Raw genomic sequence first — 20916 nt, forward strand, 5'->3', positions numbered from 1 at the left:
ATCCTCCAAACCAGGGACTTTTAATCCTGCTCCTATTGCCATGGAGAGTCCAGCAACATCCCCAGGGGTAAATGTAGCTTTGTTACCTATCCTGTGAACTGGAGAACCTACTCACACCCTCAGCACCATGTACAAAAGCCTCACTTAGATAGACCAACTCAGGCAGCATGCTTTCAACCCAGGGCCATGAATGAACCAACTGCAGTCTTTGCAAAAATGTTTGTTTTTCCATTAGGCAGCTAAGTCATACCAGCAAAACTTGAAGCCTCTTTTTATCATAGCCTGCATTTTGGAAACTTTCATGATTAGTTTGATCATCTTTGTAGTTACATCAATATCCCAACCATCCTCTTCCTGTAACTCAATCAAGTTAGTCACACACTGTCCATTCCATGGCACTAATTCACACTATGTCCTCTGTCCTCATAACTAGAACCACTGCCACACTGGAACAAGGCTCACTGACTTTGTCTTTTAGTTTTTTAACTTTTGTGCCTGCTCTTCTAGGATGCTGACATGTCCTTGTTCTCTTTTCCTTTTGTCTACTTCATCCTTGTGATGCCTGGCCACCCCCACAGCTCTCCTGGTTCCAGCCTTCATTGTTCTCCTCCCACCTGAGAGAACAACCCTTATCCACATCAGGGCATGTCTCTGTGGTTTCTTGTTGAACAAGAGGAATTCCTTTTCTCAGTAGCACAAAATATGATCAGTTTCCACCTGCCCTGGAATGACAGCTCAAGTACTGTATATGTGAATTCTCTTCCCTGTCTTTCCCAAACTTAAGAGAGGTAGGAAGCTCTCTTCCAGAAATATCTGATTCATACAATTTGGATCCCTTAAATATTCATTTATTCATTCAACAAATGTTTTCTTCATTTTTACATTATACATCTTTATGCGGGGACTGTATGGTTCCCTTAGTACAGTGTACACAGTATATATAGTACAGCATGTAGCCAAATCAGGGTAATAAGCATTTCCATATCTACAACCACTAATCATTTTATATGCTGGGATTTTTATACACTTCTTTTTCCAGTCATTTTGAAATCTATCACAGTTGCCCAATAGTTACTCCACTGTGTAAAGAAGAACTAGAAGTGATTCTTCCATTCTAACTGACCACAAACATCTGTTGGTCACTTAAATGTGCCAAGCACCATTCTGTGTTATGGGTTCAAGTTAACCACTCAGACAGAACACATACTTTCAGGGAGAAAACATTTTAATTGAAGAAGATAGATAATGAGCAAATAAAACTATTAAACCCTGGGTGGATAAAAGGTGCTATCAAAGAATCAAGAAAAATAAAGGGATAGAGAGTGGCAGGGACTGTTGTTCAGGAAAGGGTGGTCAGGGGAGTTTTCCAAGCAAGGTGATATATGAGTGGGACATGTGGGTATAAGTGGGAGGAACATACTTGGCAGAGAGGGGGCAGTAAGTTCAAAAGCCCTGGGATGAAAGTGTGCTTGGTGTGCTCAGGAAGCAAAAATGTAACGTGAGCAAGGGACAACTGTACGAGAAACATAGAACAAGGCGTGTTTAAAAAGGATCGTTCTGATTTCTCTAAAAAGGCTTCAGAGGCTTAAGAGAATGTCCATAGTGGGTCCAGTTATATACCGGCAGACCAGTTGAGAGACGCTGGTGGACTGGGCTGCGGCACTGGCAGGCTCTGTGAGGAGAAATAGACAGCCATCCTCAGGAGTACGGTCCCTGAGGGACTGGATGTGATATTTGAGTGAGAGAATTGGATAATTACAGCTTCAAGTCTTGAGACACTAAGCCACATCAGTACTGTTCTGGGGCATTGAAATGGAGGAGCATTAAGGAAAGAGCATGTTTGTGGTGGAGAAATTAATAGTTTGCACCCATAGTTATACCCACCACCACTGAGCAGCCCTGAATCTGCTGGCCACCCCCAACCGTGGGTCCGAACCAAGGCCAATCAAAGCTGTTTCCCATCACCAGCAAAATGACAAATGTGAAACACCTGTATTTGTTTAATCACTTTTAGCTGATCTTATCCCTTGTTAGAAACTGCTTGCTCACAGGGCTTAGAAATTCAAGCAACAATGCCCCAATAGCCCACAAAGACTGCATTCTCTTGTAGCTCAAAAATTCAGACACAGAATACATCTCTATAGAAGCTTGGCCTTTAGGAACAACCAAAGTCCACTCTATTCACATCCCCTGTGTGTATAATTCCCTGAAGTTTCTGGCCAGCAGTTGCCCTGATTCTGATAACAGAAGGGAGGAAGTCCCAAGTTCTACTCCAGGAAAGACTGAGAGTAATCAGCTTCTTAGAATGGTAATCAGCAAAAACACCCACCACTTGACATCAGGTCTCCACATCTCTAACTCACCCAGTACTACTACTAGCTTCTGACCTGCTTGTACAATCTGTGGAGATTTCCATCCTGGAGCCAAGAAGTGGGTCGTAACTGTATCAGATCCTGTGCCCCTGACCCAAACTCTATATCACATCCATGGTTGCAGAGAATTTTGGGGATTAAAAAAAACACCTTCAGCAGTTTCAGCTATGAGATCACTAAAAAATGGAGCTGCTGGGCCTTCTCTGACTCACTGAATGAGAGTCTTTGATGCTGGGGTCCAGGAATCCATATTTCAACTCACTCTCCCTCTAATGGTGATGGATCTGGCCCATTACCAGGGTGTGGACTGGGTTTGATGACCACTTACTAGAGAAGGTGGGAGAACTGTGTGATCCAGGGTCAGTGGTTTCTGCAGAGAACTAAAAGGAAGCTTGTTACAGGAGCTTCAGTTCTACTGTCTCTAGAGTAAGCAGAGACAATACCACCTGGATACTGCTGTATTATTGATGACAGCAAGTCACTCTGTTTGCCTCCAGGCTAACCTCAGCTGTGAAAGGCTTGCTGGGAATATTGTAGCCCAGGCAAAACCTAGAGAGTCATTGCTGTGCCTCCCAGGGTTTGTATAGACCATTGCGGACTAAGGCTCCCAGCAACTCTTCCCAGAAGCATCAGAGAACATGTATTAGGCCAGGACTTTGCAAATTTATGGCATCAGTGAGCCACTTGAAAATCATCATGCTAAGTCAACTATGGGTTTCAGGAGCTTTAAGGTGGGTTTGGGTTTAAAATAAACCGCAAAAATGGGCTCACAAATTAATTGCCTGGATTAATCATTTAAAAAGTGTATATGAGGTGTACAATATAGCTCAGTGATAGAGCACTAATCTAGAACGTGAAAGACTCTGGATCCAACACCCAGAACAACAACAAATCATATGACTTTTTCAAAGAAAATTTTAAGTTGTAAGGAAAATTAACTAGGAAATTAAATAATTTTTTTTATGAAGAATGAGGACCTTATGATCATCATGCTGCTGAGCTGTGGAGCATCAGGCAGAAACGCACGCCCACTCCCCAGGCAAGCACAGCCATGTGCATTCCAAGAGGTGGGCCTTCTTCTCTATGTCCCCACCAGGCTCAGGGATGGCTGTCACTTTCTCAAAGCACACGATGGCATGATTACAAAAAAAAAAAAAAGAACCATAAAACATGCTAGTTTTTTTCATGCTTTTTAACAAATACAATAAATGGGAAAAATTTTACCATTGTTTTCCCATATAACATTTATTTGCAGTGCACCAAAATTCTGAATATATTGGGTCCCACCATTCTCTCTGAGGACTCTGCACAAGCAGGCCTTTGAGAGATCACTCTGTGTGATTAGGAGGGCAGAGGAATTTTGACAAGCATGGGTCTGGTCCCTGAAAACTAGGACAACTCATCTCTGAGATTCCTAGAACCAGCTCTCAAAGAAACTCCTTACCCCAAATGTCTACCTCAGAGTGCCATGTAAACAAATGGTCAACAGATGAAAAAGAGAGACCCCTGTGATCAAGGAATCCTAAGTCCAGCTCTCTCTTGTGTCTGGAAAGTCTTGGGAAAAGTCCTGGGACCTTGTACTTACATCAGTCACTATAAAATCCTGCCTGTGAGCACATTCTTACAGCCACTCAGAGAGCAAATTTGACCCAGGCCAGAGGGCTTTCTGGTGGCCTAGGAGAATTATAGACATCTGGCATCAAGTCAGCCTCAAAGCTGAGGGTGCACTGATCTCAAGCCCTGCTAGCACCAAGACTTCTGGCTTAGTCTTCTTTGCAATCTTCAACATTGCACTCAGTGTCACTGAGGGAATCCCTGCCTTGTTCCTCTATGACTAAGTCCTGGGACTCAAATTTTGTTCTACAATATAAATGGTACCTCTCCCTGAGATGAGGAAAATATGGCTAATAGTTCCTGTTATTCAAAAGGGAAGAATCAAAGATGACAATTGCATTCAAACAAGTCAATAATGATTGAAAGATTGGTGCATACATATGCCATATTTATCAGAACATGGGCACACACTATGTAAAACTTCCAGGGTGAGAAGGAAATGCAAGGCAGATGTCCAGACCTACAGTGTGTTGACTTTGGAAATTTCCCTAAGACAGACACCAAGTAAGAATGGGCAGGAATGGTAGGAGGGAGACAGAATTTCTAGGCAAAATCCATGGAAGGCGTTAGGAAGAGTGGCCGTATTCCAAGAAGGAGATCTCCTTCCAGGATCACAGTGCATGGGAGGACTGGTGACAGGAAGCAAGGTCTCCATCAAAGAGGAAGCAGACTCAAGAGCTGCTCCTAGGCGTGGAAGAAACAAGTAGGTTATCTTTTGTAGGAGTATTTGATTCACGTACTGCCTCTGCCTCTGCCTCTATCTACTTGGCTTTGGGGTGTGCTAGCTAACACGAAGAAGGAGGAAGAGAACAAAAGGGGGGAAAGCCACTGGATTTGTCCATTTATTTAGTTCTGTGAATTCCTGTGACTGAAACATGTGATTTTAAAAGCACTTTTAGAAACAAAAATTTCTTTAGGTTTTGCTATTCCTTCAACAAATGCCTATTGATGTCAACAGATTCTAAATGCCAAGCCCTGTGCAAGGCTCTAAGGAATAAAGGCTGAGTGGAATAAATGTGTTCCCAGCCCTCGGTGAGCTTAGAGTTTAGAAGAAATAGAAAAGCAAATAGAAATTACAAATCAGAGCTTTATTGTGAAAGTACACATAGTTACAGAAGCATGAAATGGGAACCCTAATACACACTTCATATAGGCTAAAGTAAGTTATTTCAAAGTTAAGAGTTAAAGAATGAAATAGGGTATCCAGGCAAAGCAAGGTGGTAGGACAGTTTCAGGCAAAGGAAACAAAACATAGCAAGACCTTAAAATGAAAAAGAATGAATCAAATCCAAGGAGAAATTAATAATGGTATGTGGCTAGTGAGGATAGCACTGAAAAGTTGTGTACACAGTTTGAGTTTTCATGAGTGCCATGGGGAGCTTCAGAAGGATTTTAAACAAGGATATCGTAGAACCAAATTTGCCCTTTAGGAATATCATTTGGTAACAGTTGAAGAATGGGTTAGGAGAGACTAAAGAGGAAGTGAAGGAGACAGAGGCAGCCGTTGTGGTAACAGCAGCTGGACCTGCATGGGACGGAGGAGTCAGAGGTATGGAGAAGGAATCAATAGCACTGGTATCTGATCGTAATGAGAATAACATAGAAAGGACAGGACAGCAATGTCCCGGTTTTGGGCAGGCAAAGGAAGAGGCTATTTGGGACCAGCTACAGGGGAAGAGGACCATGGAGGAGAAGCAGGGGTCAAAGGGAAGATGAGAATGAGTACCAGTGGGGATAGGCCAAGTCTTAAGTGCCCTTGAGACACTCAGGTGGAGACGCTAAGCGACAGCATGGGCCCAAGGACTGTGAGGGCTGGAGATGAAGACCCAAGCGTCATCTGTGTGGAAATAAGAAGTGAGGACTTGGAAGGAGATGAACTGCTCTCACGAGACTGTCCAAGTTTAAGTATCTGTCCACCACTTATTAGTAATGTGATCTTGGAAAATGTAACACTGCCCCTCTACTTTTTCATTTATATACTGGCAGTAATGCCTCAGAAGGTACACCACAAGGATGGTTCCAGTGATAATGCATGCGGATGGTCTAATCGAGAATCTAGAGATAAAGATGTGGGAGCAGCTAAAATGGTGGACAACAGGCCTAAGCGAAAAAGCGCGCAGCCATAGACAAAGAGCAAGTGACTTGGAGATCAAAGGAAGTTCAAAGCGGGGCAGCAGTGTTGAGAATGTTAAAAAAGAAAGGGCTGTCGTGGGGAAGTAGTGTAAGGCTTATGATAAAGTAGATCAGGAACCAAGGTCTGTGATGAATACAGGAGAGCATTTGGAGCATTGAGGTCCTAGAAACAAGGAAAAGAGCGGAGCAAATGGCTAAAGCTCATGGGGTGGATGCAAAGGGGGTCACAGGTGGAGAAGAAGCAATGACCCGGTGTGTTGTGAACAAAGACAAGACCCAAGGCACTTGGACAAGATGGAACAAAGATCCTTCCCTGAGAGTACAGGCCGGGACCGGGTTCCGGGGGGAGCCCAGTATGAGTCAAGGGAGGAGCTGGAGACAGGAGGGGGAGCTGTTCTAGCAATTGAGGTGTGATGGATGGGAGGGACAGGGCCAGTGGGCAAGCTGTCACCTCTCTGATTTTGTTTACTCTCCTAAGAATATACGTTCTTCCTCGAAAAGAATGAAAAGATGGAATTCCCCTTGGGGTCCCTGGAAACGACCCACTTCCGGAGGTTCACTCCAGAGTCCCTGGCTGAGATTGAGAAGCAAATTGCTGCCCATCGGACAGAAAAGAAAATCAGAGATAAACACAGGGAACAGAAGGACGAAGAAGAGAAACCTCGGCCCCAGCTGGACTTGAAGGCCTGCAATCAGCTGCCCAAGTTCTACGGTGAGCTCCCAGCGGAACTGGTCGGGGAGCCCCTGGAGGATCTAGACCCTTTCTACAGCACACACCGGGTAAGAGCTCCCAGTAAGGTCTGTTCTCAGCTCTTAGAGAGGAAGCACCCATCCCGAGCAACCCGGGGAGTCCTGAGCTCTGGGTGATGCGGCAGTCTGCTAAAGACTTAGCTAATTAGAGATGTGCCCCACTCGCCCATTTGATGCTCTCTTTGAATCCTTATGAAATTTATGACAGGAACTAACTGGATTCAAGTCTGTAAAAAGCGGACAACTTCTGTGGAACTTACAGAAAAACTGGCTGTGCCCTGAGGTGGAGAGCAGAGAGCCTGAGGTTGGGGAAGAGGAAGTAGGACAAAAAATTTAACCCAGTGGTCTCAAAGCATGATTCCGGAAACCCTGGCATCTCCCAAGCTCCTCTCTCAGGTTCATGAGGTTGAAATGAATTTATAATAATACTTCGATGTCATCTGCCTCCTTCATTCATGTTCTCTTGTGAACACAGTGGTAAGCCTGGAGGCCATGATAAGAATGACACCATCACTGTAACAGCTATGGGAATGTGTGCCATTATATTCTTCTGTTTTAAAATTCCCAAATCTCTATTTCTAATATATATCACATATACACACTCACAAATATATATTTACATGCATATGCATTGTCATGTATACACATATGTGTATAGATTAATTTCTAACATACATGTATACACACATACCAGCAAAAAGGAATAAGGCACATAACCAAAGCTCTTTGGAGACCCCAGTAACTTGGGAAAGTAGTAACTTCTTAAATCAAAAAGTTTGAGAACCACTGGTATAAACAAGAGCTGCTCAGTTGTCTTTCCTGTGCTGCAATTTAAATGTTATACATAGGGAACCAAATTGGTGACGCGTACGTGGGAGTTACAGTGGGTAGGAGTCAGACATCTCAAAAGTGGTTGTAGAGCAAATAAAACAGCACAAGAGTATCTGTCCCCTTCCTCTCCTTTACCAAGAGCCCTTCTGAGCGCTTCAAGGAAGGAAGCAGGAGAGGGCTGAACCATGCCTAGGGATGGACCTCTAATCAGAAGTGGAATTACAAGCAAGCAGAACCCAGCCAAGTGTATCTTACCTGCTCCCATGTCACTGCTCGACCATTATGCACTCAGTGGCATTATCTGGGTGCACAATCAGCAAGCCTCTGCTCTTGCTGGGAGGGGGAGGATCTGGCTTTTAGCCTCCATTTGGCTGTCGGTGATGCGTGTTTCCTAGAACGCTTCTCGCTCGCGAGCCTGAGATGCTACCACTCGTGTTCAGCAACACAGGGGTCAGATGTTTTGTTCCTCACCAAAGATCCACTTCTGTTTTGTCTTGTTTTAGACATTTATGGTGCTGAACAAAGGGAGGACCATTTCCCGGTTTAGTGCTACTCGGGCTCTGTGGCTTTTCAGTCCCTTCAACCTTCTCAGAAGAACAGCCATCAAAGTGTCTGTCCACTCGTATCCTTTGCACAATTGCTTCTTCCACCTGTAAGAAACAAGCCTGTCCCAAAGTGTCCCTCTCTTTCTTTAGAAGGTGACAGTAGAGCCTTCTTCTGGTTGAACCCTGAGACAATGAGGTCATTATATTGAAAAAGTTGTTCATAGCTTTAACATGTACAAAACACCCCATAGCAGTCCTCAGCTTCACCCTAAACTCACCTGGACACAGCTGTGGAAACACAACTTGAAAAGTGTCCTCTTTTTTTTGCTGGTGTCCCAGGCACAACCTCACAGGTGCTGGTGGTCTGCTTTTCTTTTCTTTTTTTTTTTTGTTTTTGTACTGGGGATCGAACTCGGGTCCTTGCACTTGCCAGGCAGGCAGTGGAACCACTGAGCTAAATCCCCGGCCCTGGTGGTCTGCTTTTCTCAGGACATCACTGCCAGCAAAAGAATCCCAGAGTTTCTTCAGGCAGAGGAGCTAGGCCATGGGTCATTATGCTGTCCCCTGGCCATGCTTTGGGGTGGTTGCTTACTGGGCAAGAGAGCAACACACCTGTACCTCCTGGGGGCCAAAGAGAACTGACTGTGACAGACAGAGCCCAGGCTGATGGGACCTCATTGATTAGGGGACACTACCAATCACATTACTCCTAAACTACCAGCAGGGTGAAAATATCAGTGGCTGGAGGTTCCAGCCATAGGGGATCAGAGACACGCTGGTGAATGTCTGTATTACATCAGTTGCTTCAAGCAGCGTTAGAAGCTGCCTTTGCTTTTTGTTTTGTTTTGTTGTTTTCAAGGCAAGCCGAATGAGTAGACAAAAGACATTTTGGCTTAGCTCTCAAGTTGGAAATTCCTGATGACAAATTTTGCCCTGCCACCCAGCAAATGGTATGCAGGAACAGTTTTGCCCAGTCGCCGGCCTCTTCTCAGGAGACTGCAGTCAAAGGAATTCTCCCTACCTTGTGCTCAGACACTGTAAGTCAGCCTGTGGGATGGCTGGGCAGTTCTCTCCAAGCTGGTCAGCCTCGAGCAGACATCTGCACACTCAAGATGAACCTGCAGCACTCAGTGAAGGTGCATGCCATCGTCTCTCTTTCCCCGTGTTTTCTCCGCACAGCTAACCAATGGGAATTATATTTTCTGAAGTGAACCTTGGCTTTCTGGATTCTTCAGAGGGTTACTTAGGGATAATATGGTAGTAGGCTCCCATTTACTAAATGCTTTCTAAGTGTCACAGATACAGAAGCTTTTGAAGTAGAGATCAGCATCCCCATTTTACAGAAAATGAAACTGACACTCAGACTCATTTAGCAAATTGTACAAGGTCGCGCAGTTATTTAACAGGTGCAGCTGACACCGCTTTGAGCAATGTCTGCAGTGCAGGAGCAGACAGTTAATGGAATGAATTGGGGTAATTATTCTCTCAGTGTGTCATCTCTCCTGGGCTGTTGTTGCTTTTTAAATATATGTATACAATTACATAGAAATTATAGAAAAAGAAAAATAGCAAACACCCAAACTCCTCTCCCTGGATCCTGGCTGAATTATATCTATATAAGTAAGAAATAGGTACTTAGAAATAAAATCCTTGTAAAAAACCAAGTGACTGGTGAATAGTCTATTCATTTGGAGATTTTAATGAGTAAATGATTGCTTGGTGGAGTTAGGGCTGTAAGGAGATTGTGTTGAGGGCCTCCTTCTGACAAGTCTGCAGTTATACATGGAAATCTCATCCACTTGGAAACTTCATCCCAAAGATATTCTTCCAGGTGTGGAGTCCTCAGGGTTCTATAATTAATATTTCACCCCAAATCATAATTCCAATAAAATTTTATATGGATGTTTTCATAAGTAGTATGCATAATATATTATAAAAGTTTTAAAGGTTTATAGAGTTAGAAGTGGAATTTTAATTTAATCCTGTGTTAACATTTTTCACTATGGGAATATTTTTTAATTTAATTGCAAATCAGCAGAAAATGGTAATAGAATAATTAATAGAATTTCTCTGTTCAAAATAGATGTATTCCTCAGCAACCATAAAACAAAGCACATTGAAGGTATTTACCAAAAACCCAGGTAGATTTAAATGCAGTACTTCGGTTCAAATGAAAACAATGAAAGATGAGTGGTGTCCTCTTTACAGAGGTCAAACTGCTCTTGAGCCTTGGTTTTTCCTTGAGAAGTGTTTTTAGGAGCCCAGCTAGTCCTGAGGAAATGACCAGGTGGTGGGAATTTATCTGTGGACTCTCCTTCCACCATTTCCTGCCATCTATTCACTCACTTCCACAAATCTGCCCTTTGAAGTCTCCTCCTTCTGGAAATTCCTTTGCCAGATCTGCTCTGAGAATCTCCTCCCCAGCTATTCACAGCCTAACCTGCTCTAAATTTCTTCCCCGACCAGTACTGCTGGTCACTGTACCTGTCTTCACCACGCTTCCCCTGACGCCCGTGTCTCTGGGGGGCTATCTCAGCTAAGTTAGGAAAAGTTTCACTGATTCCCATGAAAGCTGCACTCCTCTGCTTATCCCTAACTTCCTCTCTTCTCCTTGTGTTTTGGCATGAAAAGGTCTTTTGCTGGATGGAATTTCAGGCTGCTTTGTACAGTGAAATGAAAGCCTGGGGAGGAAGGACTTTTTGGAAAAGCAATCCTAATCTCATTCCTCTCTCCCAGGGGTCTATTATCAGACAGATCTGAGTTCAGTTCCTAGCACCCTGGTTTGCTGGCGGCACGATCTCAGAAAATGTATTTCAGCTTTGTCAGCTGCCCGCTCAGATCCAGTATGTAGGCAATAACATGAATCTGCGGTTTAGTGGTTCTAGAGATACTGTGGGCAGACATCTCAGCCCACGTTGGGCACTCAGTAAATGTAACAGTTATTACGTGAGGGGACCAGGAAGCTGACACCAGCTGAGAGTCATGAACCTCGACACTCAGCACCAGGGTGATCCTAGGTGACACCAGTGGGACATGGTGTCTCTCGGCTTTTCCTTAACACATTATTTTCAGGTGGTTCACTTCATTTATTACATGCACTATTGTGGCCAATTGTGTGTGCATGACTCAAGGTGACCTTCCAGAGAAAATTGAGTGAGTAGATTTGCTATCAATATTGTGTCTTTTTCTCTCTCTATCCTTTTCTCCTCTTTCTTCATCTTGCCAAGTCTCATTTGGGTAATACTGAATTTTGTTGCCTATTTGACTTTGTCATGATTAGGGTTTTTTTCTACTGTGAACTTTGTTTCATAAACACGCGTATGATTTTCAACTTCAAGAAGGTATAGATTAGTGGCTGTCAACCTTGGCTACACAGTGGAATCCACTTGGGAGATTGTTTTAAAATACAGATGCCTGGAGGGTCTGATTTCATTGGACCAGGGTAGCCTGGGCAGATGAGTGCTCTTCACGCCTGACTCTCAACACACACACCTGCTAGGTACTCACGTGGATGAAGTTTAGAGAAGGCCTCCTCTCAAAGTACTGCAGGAGCAAAGTAGAAACAGAACTATGAATAAGTGGTTCTGGGAAATAATCATAAAATAACCCGTAAATAAGCTGTTTAAATTGTCCTGCTCGTATGCTTCAGAGTAACTTTAATATTTCTAAGGTTACTGGATCTCCTTGAGTTGTCAGATGAAAATTCTGTGGTTTTAGAATGGTAGGGAGGGGACTTCCTAAAAAAACCCAAAACAACAACAAAAAACACCTGTATCACACAGCTGGGACAGATCCCCACCCCAGCTTGAGCCTGACACTCTTTCGGGTGTAATAATAGGATCTCTGCTGAGCTTTCTCTTTTTCTACTTTTTCTCCCTAACTATAACAGTGATACATGCCAAAGAGAAAAAAGTGTTCTATTTTTATTGATAGATTGAGGAGAAAAATTATGCAGGCATCTTAATTGATGCTGAAAATTATTCAATAATCTTCCATTTCTGTTTATGATTTTGAAATTCACAGAAAAGTTGGAGGAAGTGGGATCACCTTGCTCTCCCTGCTCTGACAAAGGGTGTATATTCTTCAAAAAGTAGCAACCATCATACTTTATTGTGAATGTGGAAATCTTTCCCTTTGAGATCAAAGAAAAAAACACAGAGATGTTGTTTTCATTGGTTGAACTTTACAGAGGAGGTCATAGCTGGTATAGTAAGACAAAGAAAAGAAACAAAAGGTGCAAGAAAAAGACAAGTCCCAATATTATTACAGGTAACAATATTATGTACATAAAATATCTAACATAATCTAGAGGAAAAACTACTAAAATTAATAAGATAGTATGTGACATACTGATATGCATTAATATGTACAAATCAATTATGTCTTTGAACTAACAACAAACAACATAATTTTAAAAATATTATTTATACTAGCATTTAAAAATGTAAGCACCCAGGAATAATATCATCAGACCATAAATAAGATTTTTCCAAGCAAAACCATGAAAAATATTAAGTCAAATCAGAGAAAACCTAATAAACTGGGAGGTAATGTTCTATGCTTGGACCCAAAGTCTCAATATTATAACCTTCCCAATGACTAATCAATTTAATATGATCCCAGTCAAACTCCCAACAGGCTTTTATTGTATTACTTGACAAAGTGATGTTAAAGTTTATATAAAATGCAAAGAGTAAATTCTAGCTAAGACGCTTTTGTGGAAGAAAAACAAGATAGGAAAATTCACTCTACTGGGTGCCAAGACTTACTACAAAACAGAATGTGTCAGTGGTGGAAGATTAGCCCGATTATAACCAGCCTAACACACATGCAGGCATTTAGTCTGTGATACAGGCGGCACCACAAAATGGCGGGAAAAGGACAGACCAGTCAACAATGCTGAAGAATTACAAATCCCAGGGGAATCATTCCATTGAACAAACTACTTTATACCACACACAAGAGTCAATTCGAGGTAGATTGCACCAGAATTTACTTGTGAAATACAAAGACCTGAAGCTTCTAGAAAGAAAGAAAAAAAAAAGGAGAGTTACAGTTATGACCTTGGTTGAGGGAAAGTTTTATTACATATGTCACAAGAAACACTAATACATTTCAGTATACTAAAGTTAAGAATGTCTGTTCATCAGGGGACAACTTGAAGAGCGTGAAAAAGAAAGCCTGTTGCGTAGAAAGTATTTTCAACACTTCATGTCTGAAACATGCTTGTAGCCAGAGTTCTGAATCCTATAAATCACTTAGAACAATGGCAGCACAACCAACGGTAAAGGGAGTAAAAGCACTTGAGCAGGCGCTGCACAAAAGTAGAAACCTAAATGGCCAATAAACACACTCAAGTATTCTTAATGTTTTTTTCAAGGAGGCACAACTTTAAACACACAAAAGGGTTAATACACATTCCTTGTACAAGGAAATTTGTCAAGGATGGGAATATTAAGTACGGGGAAGGCCACAGAGCAGCAGGAACTCACGCTGCTTGTGAGCAGCACATGAGAGTGGACAGCCTCCTGGAAAGCAGGGGACATTACTGAGGGAAGGTGGAGACGCACATACACTGCATTCTTCTCATTGTACTTAGGTGCCTACACTTAAAATATGAGAGGTGATCAAAATATACAGTGAACTTTTAAATACACAAAACTTATTACAGTAAAAGACATATTGCCCATCAATTCCCCCTGAAAAATCTCCTCTTCACTTCAAGCATATTTATCCCAACATGCTGGCCACTTTCTGAAACTGCCTGAAGTGCTCTTTCACGACAATCTTTACAAAGTGTAATACAAAAAAAAAAAAACCAAAAAACAACAACAACAACAACAAATGCTACTGACGAGTATTATCCATTGGACAGGCAGGTTTGTAAATCACAGTACATCCTCATACACCTTGTCAACTGGACATGGCCACCATGCAACTTCTGGACCCTGCCAGACCAGTCAGAATGATCACGAAAGGTAAATGTCTTGAATCAGTTCAGGATACCGAGGCAGCCATGACAATACAACTGAGGACACTTATGAAAGAGGGCTGCCAGAGCTGCTTCAGAAAGAACGAGGGGATAAGTGTGTTGGAAGCTCGAGGGAATGTTATGAGGGAATTTGATGGTAATGTGACTTTTACTGAAGTACAATTTTGTAATTTAAACATTCACCATGTTTTTAGATCACACCTTGTATGTACTGGTGTGCCCCAAAGTAGAGCTACAAAAAAAGTTTATGAGCTTTGCCCATACAACCCAGACATTCATAAACTTTCAAATATATTCAATATTTGTTGTCTTCTAAAATGAGATAAAAGTATAGCAGTGAAAATGAATAAACTGTAGCTTAGTTCAGAAATAAGAGTGAGGCCAGGTGTGGTGGTGCACGCCTGTAATCCCAGCCCTCGGGAGGCTGAGGCAGGAGGATCACTGTGAGTTCGAGACCAGCCTGGGCTACATGGTGAGTTCCAGGGCAGTCTCAACTACATAGTGAGACCCTCTCTCAAAAATAAAAAACAGAACAGAAACAAGAGTGAGTCTTTAGAAAATAAAATTGAACCAAAACAAAAAAAAGCCAGGCACAAAGGGCTATATAAGTGATTCCACTTATATAAATGCAAAAGGAAGCTGCAGTATTTCATTTAAGGATGGTCGTGCTCTGTTTTCTGTTGTTATGACAAAATACCTGAGACCACATTGTTTATGTACAGTAGATTTTATTTGGCTCTGGAGGCTGGGAAGTCTAAGCATGGGGTTGGCGTCTGCTTGGCACCTGGTGAGGGGCTTCTTGCTACAGCCCATAACAGCAGAGGGTGCACGTGGTGAGAGAGACCTCGCATCTCTTCCTTTTCTTACAAAGCCGTTGATGCCATCAGGGGCCCTGCCCTGTGACCACATCTAATCACTTCCCAAGGATCCATCTATAAATAGCATTGATATATTAATTTGGGGAGTAAGTTCCAAAATGTGGACTTTGGGGGAATACATTTAACCAACAGCATATTCAGGAGGCAAAAATATCAATAAAATGAAATGAAAAAGCACCAGGTATTAGGGGGAGAAGAACATGTAGGACAGAGGACAAAGAATGTAATTCGGAAGGAACCACAAGCTCACTGTGGTGCCCACTGTGTGACTTGGCAGGGGCCACGCACACTGACAACTGAACTGGCCCCTCCCTCACAGATCCACCTGCTGAAACTCTAATCTCCAGTGTTACTGCGACGAAACACAGTAGTCAGGAAGTGACAGGGCCCCTGCCCCTGGAACTGGTGCTCATAAGAGAAGAGAAAATCTGAGTTCTCTTCCCACCATGTGAGGACAAAGGAGAAGACAGCCAGCTGTGCCAGCCCTCACCATGCTGGCATCCTGACCTCTGACTTCCAGCCTCCAGAACTTGAGAAAAATAATTGTCTGTTGTTCAAGGCACCCAGAAGCATTCATTTTAAAACAACTGAATTGCATTTCATGGGTATTTTTATCCTGCATGTTACATATCTTAGTGGAACTAAATTATGAAATCATATTTTATATAGCTGAAATCATGGCATAAGATTTCTATCTCTCCTCTAAGCCTTTAAAGCAAAGCATCTTTTCTCAAAGTGAGTTATTTGGGAGTTACCTGGCAATGCCGGTTAAAAGTGGAAAGACGGCATGCATATGTTTTACCCCACCCTCTCACAATGCCAATAGAATGGCAGCACGGGAGTGGGAGCAGCACAAATGCACAAGAGCAAAGGGAAGGGGAAGGAAAACACTGAGGACGAAGATGTCAAAACAATCTTGAGAGACCACAGTGGGCGGAATGCCGGTAAATCCCTTAGCAAATCAGGGCTTGTGACACCGCAACACCTGCAGAGGGGATAAAAATGAGGCCCTGAAACATCTGACCCCCTGCGAGCTGCAGAGGCCTGGACAGGTTGACAAGAGACAAATGGGGGGGGGGAGTATGTCATTCGTTGGTGCTTCTACATTAGCAAAACCTTTTACACTTGATCTTAGCCAAAAGGCCGAGAAGCGATTAGCAAAACCTTTTAAAAGTATTTTTTATAGTTGAGAAATCAAAGAATTGAAAAATAATCGTATTGGAATAGTACAAAAGTAAGCATAGGAAAGCTGGTTTTAAATACAGTTGAGTGACACACAAGCCGGGAGGTGGGGGGATTACTAAAGAAATCAGAGCTATTGTTTAAAGAACCAGCACACAGGTAGGAAATCAAAGGCAGACTTGATAGAGATGGGGATGAGGGTCAGGAGGCGTAGCGGTAGAGAGGCAAAGAGTTAGAGCGTGATCAAGATGTACTGTGCACAAGTTCCAGTTCCTCAAAGCAAATGACACTGTGATGTACTACAAGCACTAATAAAAAAGAAATAGCACGCTAAGGGAAATGCATTGTGTTGTTTCAATTAGGATTATAAATTTAAAGAAGGGAATGGACATAATATAAGAAAGTGAAAAAAATGGAAACAAAGTCTTTGTAAATAAGGAGGGTGGAGGAGTTGAAGGGAGGGCAGGGCAATGGGGAAAAAATAAAACCAAGACAGATTATGTAAAGGTGCAAATTTTCAACGATGAATGTCATTATGTTGCACACCTAAAATGTGCCAATAAGGCTAATTTAAAAATAAATAAATAAATTTAAAGAAGTATGTTTATACCTATAAAACTAACTGCTAGAGAAAAACTACATTTTTCTAGATATCAGAATTCCACACAAAAAGAAGGTAAATAAAATATACACAGTAATAAAATATTGTTATAAATTCTAAGCAAAGTAATATAAGCAAATCTTCGTGTTAATAAATATAAGTGGATTTGACTGGTCTATTAAAACTTCAAATTATTTTTACAAAAGAATATCCAAAAATAAAATAGTTTTCAAACTGACACAGAAAGTCTGAAATCTTAAAATAGGCAAAGATATAAGCAAAACCAAATAGAGAAAAGCGGGAGACATGATCCTACTCAGAGAAAGTGGAATTTAGGCCAAAAAGCATTAAATGGAACATAAATGACACTTTGTAAAAGCCAAATAATCCACAACTGATGTCTTTGAAGCAAATAATATGTCAACAATATTTATAAAGCAAAAATTCTAAGAATATAAGGTTAAATAGACAAAGACATTGAAGGAACAGGAATGGTTAGTTAATTTCTTTCAGTCAATAACAGATTAAATATAAAATGTAATATATGTAAAGATAAAGGTGAATTAATTGATATAAATATGATATACTCGTTAATATATTGCAAACTATATTGCCTGACATTAGAAAATACAGCTCCTTTCCAAAAGACCATACAAGCTGGGTGTGGTAGGGTACACCTATAATCTCAGCACTAGAGAGGCTGAGGCAGGAGGATCACCATGAGTTCAAAGCACCCTGGGTGATATAGTGAATTCAAGGCCAGCCTGAACCACATAATGAGACCCTGCCTAAAAACAAAACAGCTGGGGATTTAGTGCAGCAGTTGTGCCGCCTGCCTCACAAGCATGAGGACCTGAGTTTGAACCCCGGTGCCAAAAACATAAAATCAAACAAAGCATACAAATTGACCAAATATTAAAACACATGGAAGCCTCAAAAAGTTCCAAAATTAGCAAAAATAAAGAAAATACCCACTAATCATGCTGCAATAAAATTAGAAAATGATCGTAAAATTAGAATAAAAAAATAACATGAGCAGCCTTTCCATTTGATAATTTTTAAAATCCCTCTTAAAAATTCTTGTTTGTAAAACAACTTCAAACCAAAATTATGGAGTTTGTAGGGAAGGAAAGATAACAACAAAAACAACCATTTAATCGGAATCCAGAGGGTATAAAAACAGGCTCCAGGGGTAATTTACAGCAAAGAATATTTCTATCAGTGAAAAATTAAAATGTGATTCAAGTACCTAACATAAAACTAGAAAAAGAATAGAATAAATGAAAGAAAAACAGAAAGAATAAATTAGGTAGCAAAACACTCAAACTAATGAATCTAAAAGCTGTTAAAAAAAATAACTCCAAGACCTTTATACTGGAAAATGACAAACATTATTGAAAGAAACATTAAAGTATTTAAATAAAGTTAAAGACAGCCCATATTAATGCATTAGAAGGCTTACTATTATTAAAATGTTAGTACTGCCCAAATTATAGACTCAGTGAAATCTTAATATACAGCAGCAGTTGTTTTGTAGAAATTGGATGAATAGATTTTATTTGCATGGATGAAGCAAAATTTACTTAACTATTATTCTACTGATAGAAATTCATGTTGCTCATAATCAGCATAATCATCATATTTTGCCACCACAATGAAGTCTACAGCAAATAGCCTGCAGCATGTATCTCTGTGCCCATGATGTGTGTAAAGGCGAGAGATGAATTCCCAGGAGTAGAACTGCCCAGAATTAGGAATGTGGAATTTTAATTTTTGACACAGGGCCAGATTATCTTCCAAAGTCGTATCCGTTTCTATTCCCAAGAACTAGTGAATCCATTATGAGATTTTTGTATTAACTGAATTGTGGACATAATTTCCTTTATAAACACACTTTGAGAAAGTATGAACTGTGAACATCTTCCTGTCTGGCTCCAGTCCCAGAAATGTATAGGCCAAAAGCTGATGGTGCTGAGCGCTGGTACACTTGATCACAATTTTCATATAATTTTTCACTTTTTATGCTCTTAAAAGTAGCAGAGTGTGTACCTGAAGGGCTGACTCAGTTCATACTGGTTAACGCAGAGTTAATGATAAACACCTTACCTTGATTATTGTATTTATTGCCATCTAACAATTTTTTATATTTGTTACATTTATACTTGCCACTGTTATTGTTGATTTGCATAGCACCATAGTTCACAAAAATGCATCATCATTTCAAGAGTGGTTTGCTGAAGTACAACAATAAGGACAAAAATAAAAATGTAAATCCTACAACATGAAATAAAGTCACCAATATAAGTAATGAATGGACTCCCTCATAAATATAAAGCATGAGTCTATCATAAGGCGAATGCAGAATGAATGTCAATAATCTTATAAAAGCAGATTTTAAATATATAAGAAAATAGGATTCATGACAATGAATAATGATCATTGAATTTTGTCAGACCAATGATCATTTTGTCCTAATAGCTAGTTTATTATGTTGGCATTTTTGTCAAATAATGACATAAAACTACCAAAATTTCCATGTTATTTTCCAAGAAAGACTATCAACCCCACTTTTAAAGCAATTGACCATCAGGCAGGTGATTTAGCTCAGTGGTGCTGCACCTGCCTTACAAGTGCAAGGTCATGAGTTTGATCCCCAGAACCAGAAAAATAAATAAACCAACTGACCATCTCTAGTACAAACACAAAATAAGGTTTTCCCATACAAAATTATGAAAGTTGATGCTAAAAGTTGAGAAGACACCCAAACCAGGAGAGTTATCATTCACCCTTAGATAAAAACAGATATAATTTTTTTAAAAAAGCAAAAACAGGTGCAATTGTACTCTTGCTAAAATGAGAAATCAGCTTCAAAATCAATTACAAATATTGTGTTTGGAAAAGAAGCAAGAAAAACAATTGGTAGAATTTCTTTATCAGACCAAATAAATTTTGTATTCCTTACAATGTGCTTGGCATTTAAAATCAGTGATGGTTACGTACTATAAGCAAAGAGATCTTACTTTATTGCTGAACAGAGCTATGAATAAATCAGTTTCAGCGTATGTTTATAAATATGTGACAGAGATATGCTTAATTGCTTTTTCTCCTACTTTTCTTGAAGTTAATAGTAAGAGATTTTCTTTCTTTTTTCTCTTCTTTCTGGTTTTTTTTTTTTTGGTGGGGTGGTGGTACCAGGGATTGATCTTGGGACCTTGTGCTTGTGAGGTAGGTGGCCGAACCACTGAGCTAAATCCCTGGCCAGAGATTTTCTTTCTTAAAGTTTAATTTGAAAGTATTAAACAAAAAGGTAGGTTAGTTTGTGCACCCATGTCTATAGCAAGATTGTTCATAGCGGTCAAAAAGCAGAAATAACTCAAATGTCCATTACCAGGTGAATGGGTAAAAAAACTGTACACACATGAGCAAGGGAATATTATTCAGCCTTCAAAATGAGTGAGATTCTGACAAATGTCACGGTATGAATCAACCTTGAGAAAACATGCCATGTAAAATAAGCCAAATGTAAGTGAATCGTATGGTTCCACTGATAAAAGGTACTGAGGAGACAAATACTTCGCAGGGAGCAGAGAAGGGAAGCTGTTGTTTAACAGGTACCCATCTGCTTCAGGGGATGAGAAAGTGCTGGAGGTGGACAGTGCTGGTGGCCCTACCATACTGTGAAAGCACGTCGTGTTCCCGAATTGTATGCTTTCAAATAGTTAAGCTGGTGAATTTTATGTTATGCATATTTTACCAAAATTTTAAGAAACAGGCACATTGAATTGGCACTAAAGAAGCACCAGCCAGACATCACGATCCAAACTGCAGATTCCGCTTCCCACGGCCAGCATGCACCCTACTGCCAGGCAATGGCTGGGGCGCGTAAATGCGTCTCCAGGTCCTGATTTGCCATTAAGGGACAGAGTGGGAACTGTGAATACGCACTGATTGTGGCCGGTTACTGCAAACGTCCTCAGCCTGCGGGGCAGAGAGAGAAGGGGGAGAGACGCTGCCCTCC

At 41.0% G+C, this 20916-nt stretch overlaps 1 protein-coding gene across 6 annotated transcripts in view; it reads left to right on the forward strand.

The window, feature by feature from the left end:
* Scn10a (sodium voltage-gated channel alpha subunit 10) overlaps positions 1-20916 on the forward strand; it is a 110693-nt gene that overhangs the window by 9767 nt on the left and 80010 nt on the right. For 4 of the 6 annotated variants that reach the window (XM_033768129.1, XM_033768132.1, XM_033768134.1 and 1 more), the window contains exons 2-4: positions 6598-6899; positions 8204-8322; positions 11318-11398. In XM_033768129.1, the coding sequence (XP_033624020.1) occupies positions 6630-6899; positions 8204-8322; positions 11318-11398 (470 nt within the window). In that variant the 5' untranslated portion in view covers positions 6598-6629. Of the gene's footprint in view, positions 1-6597; positions 6900-8203; positions 8323-11317; positions 11399-20916 lie in introns of those variants that run through there. The other 2 variants (XM_033768131.1, XM_033768133.1) reach the window with 2 other exon arrangements.

This window comes from Fukomys damarensis, unplaced genomic scaffold, assembly GCF_012274545.1.
Source record: "Fukomys damarensis isolate Sample0158 unplaced genomic scaffold, DMR_v1.0_HiC HiC_scaffold_24, whole genome shotgun sequence".
Lineage (NCBI taxonomy): Eukaryota > Metazoa > Chordata > Mammalia > Rodentia > Bathyergidae > Fukomys > Fukomys damarensis.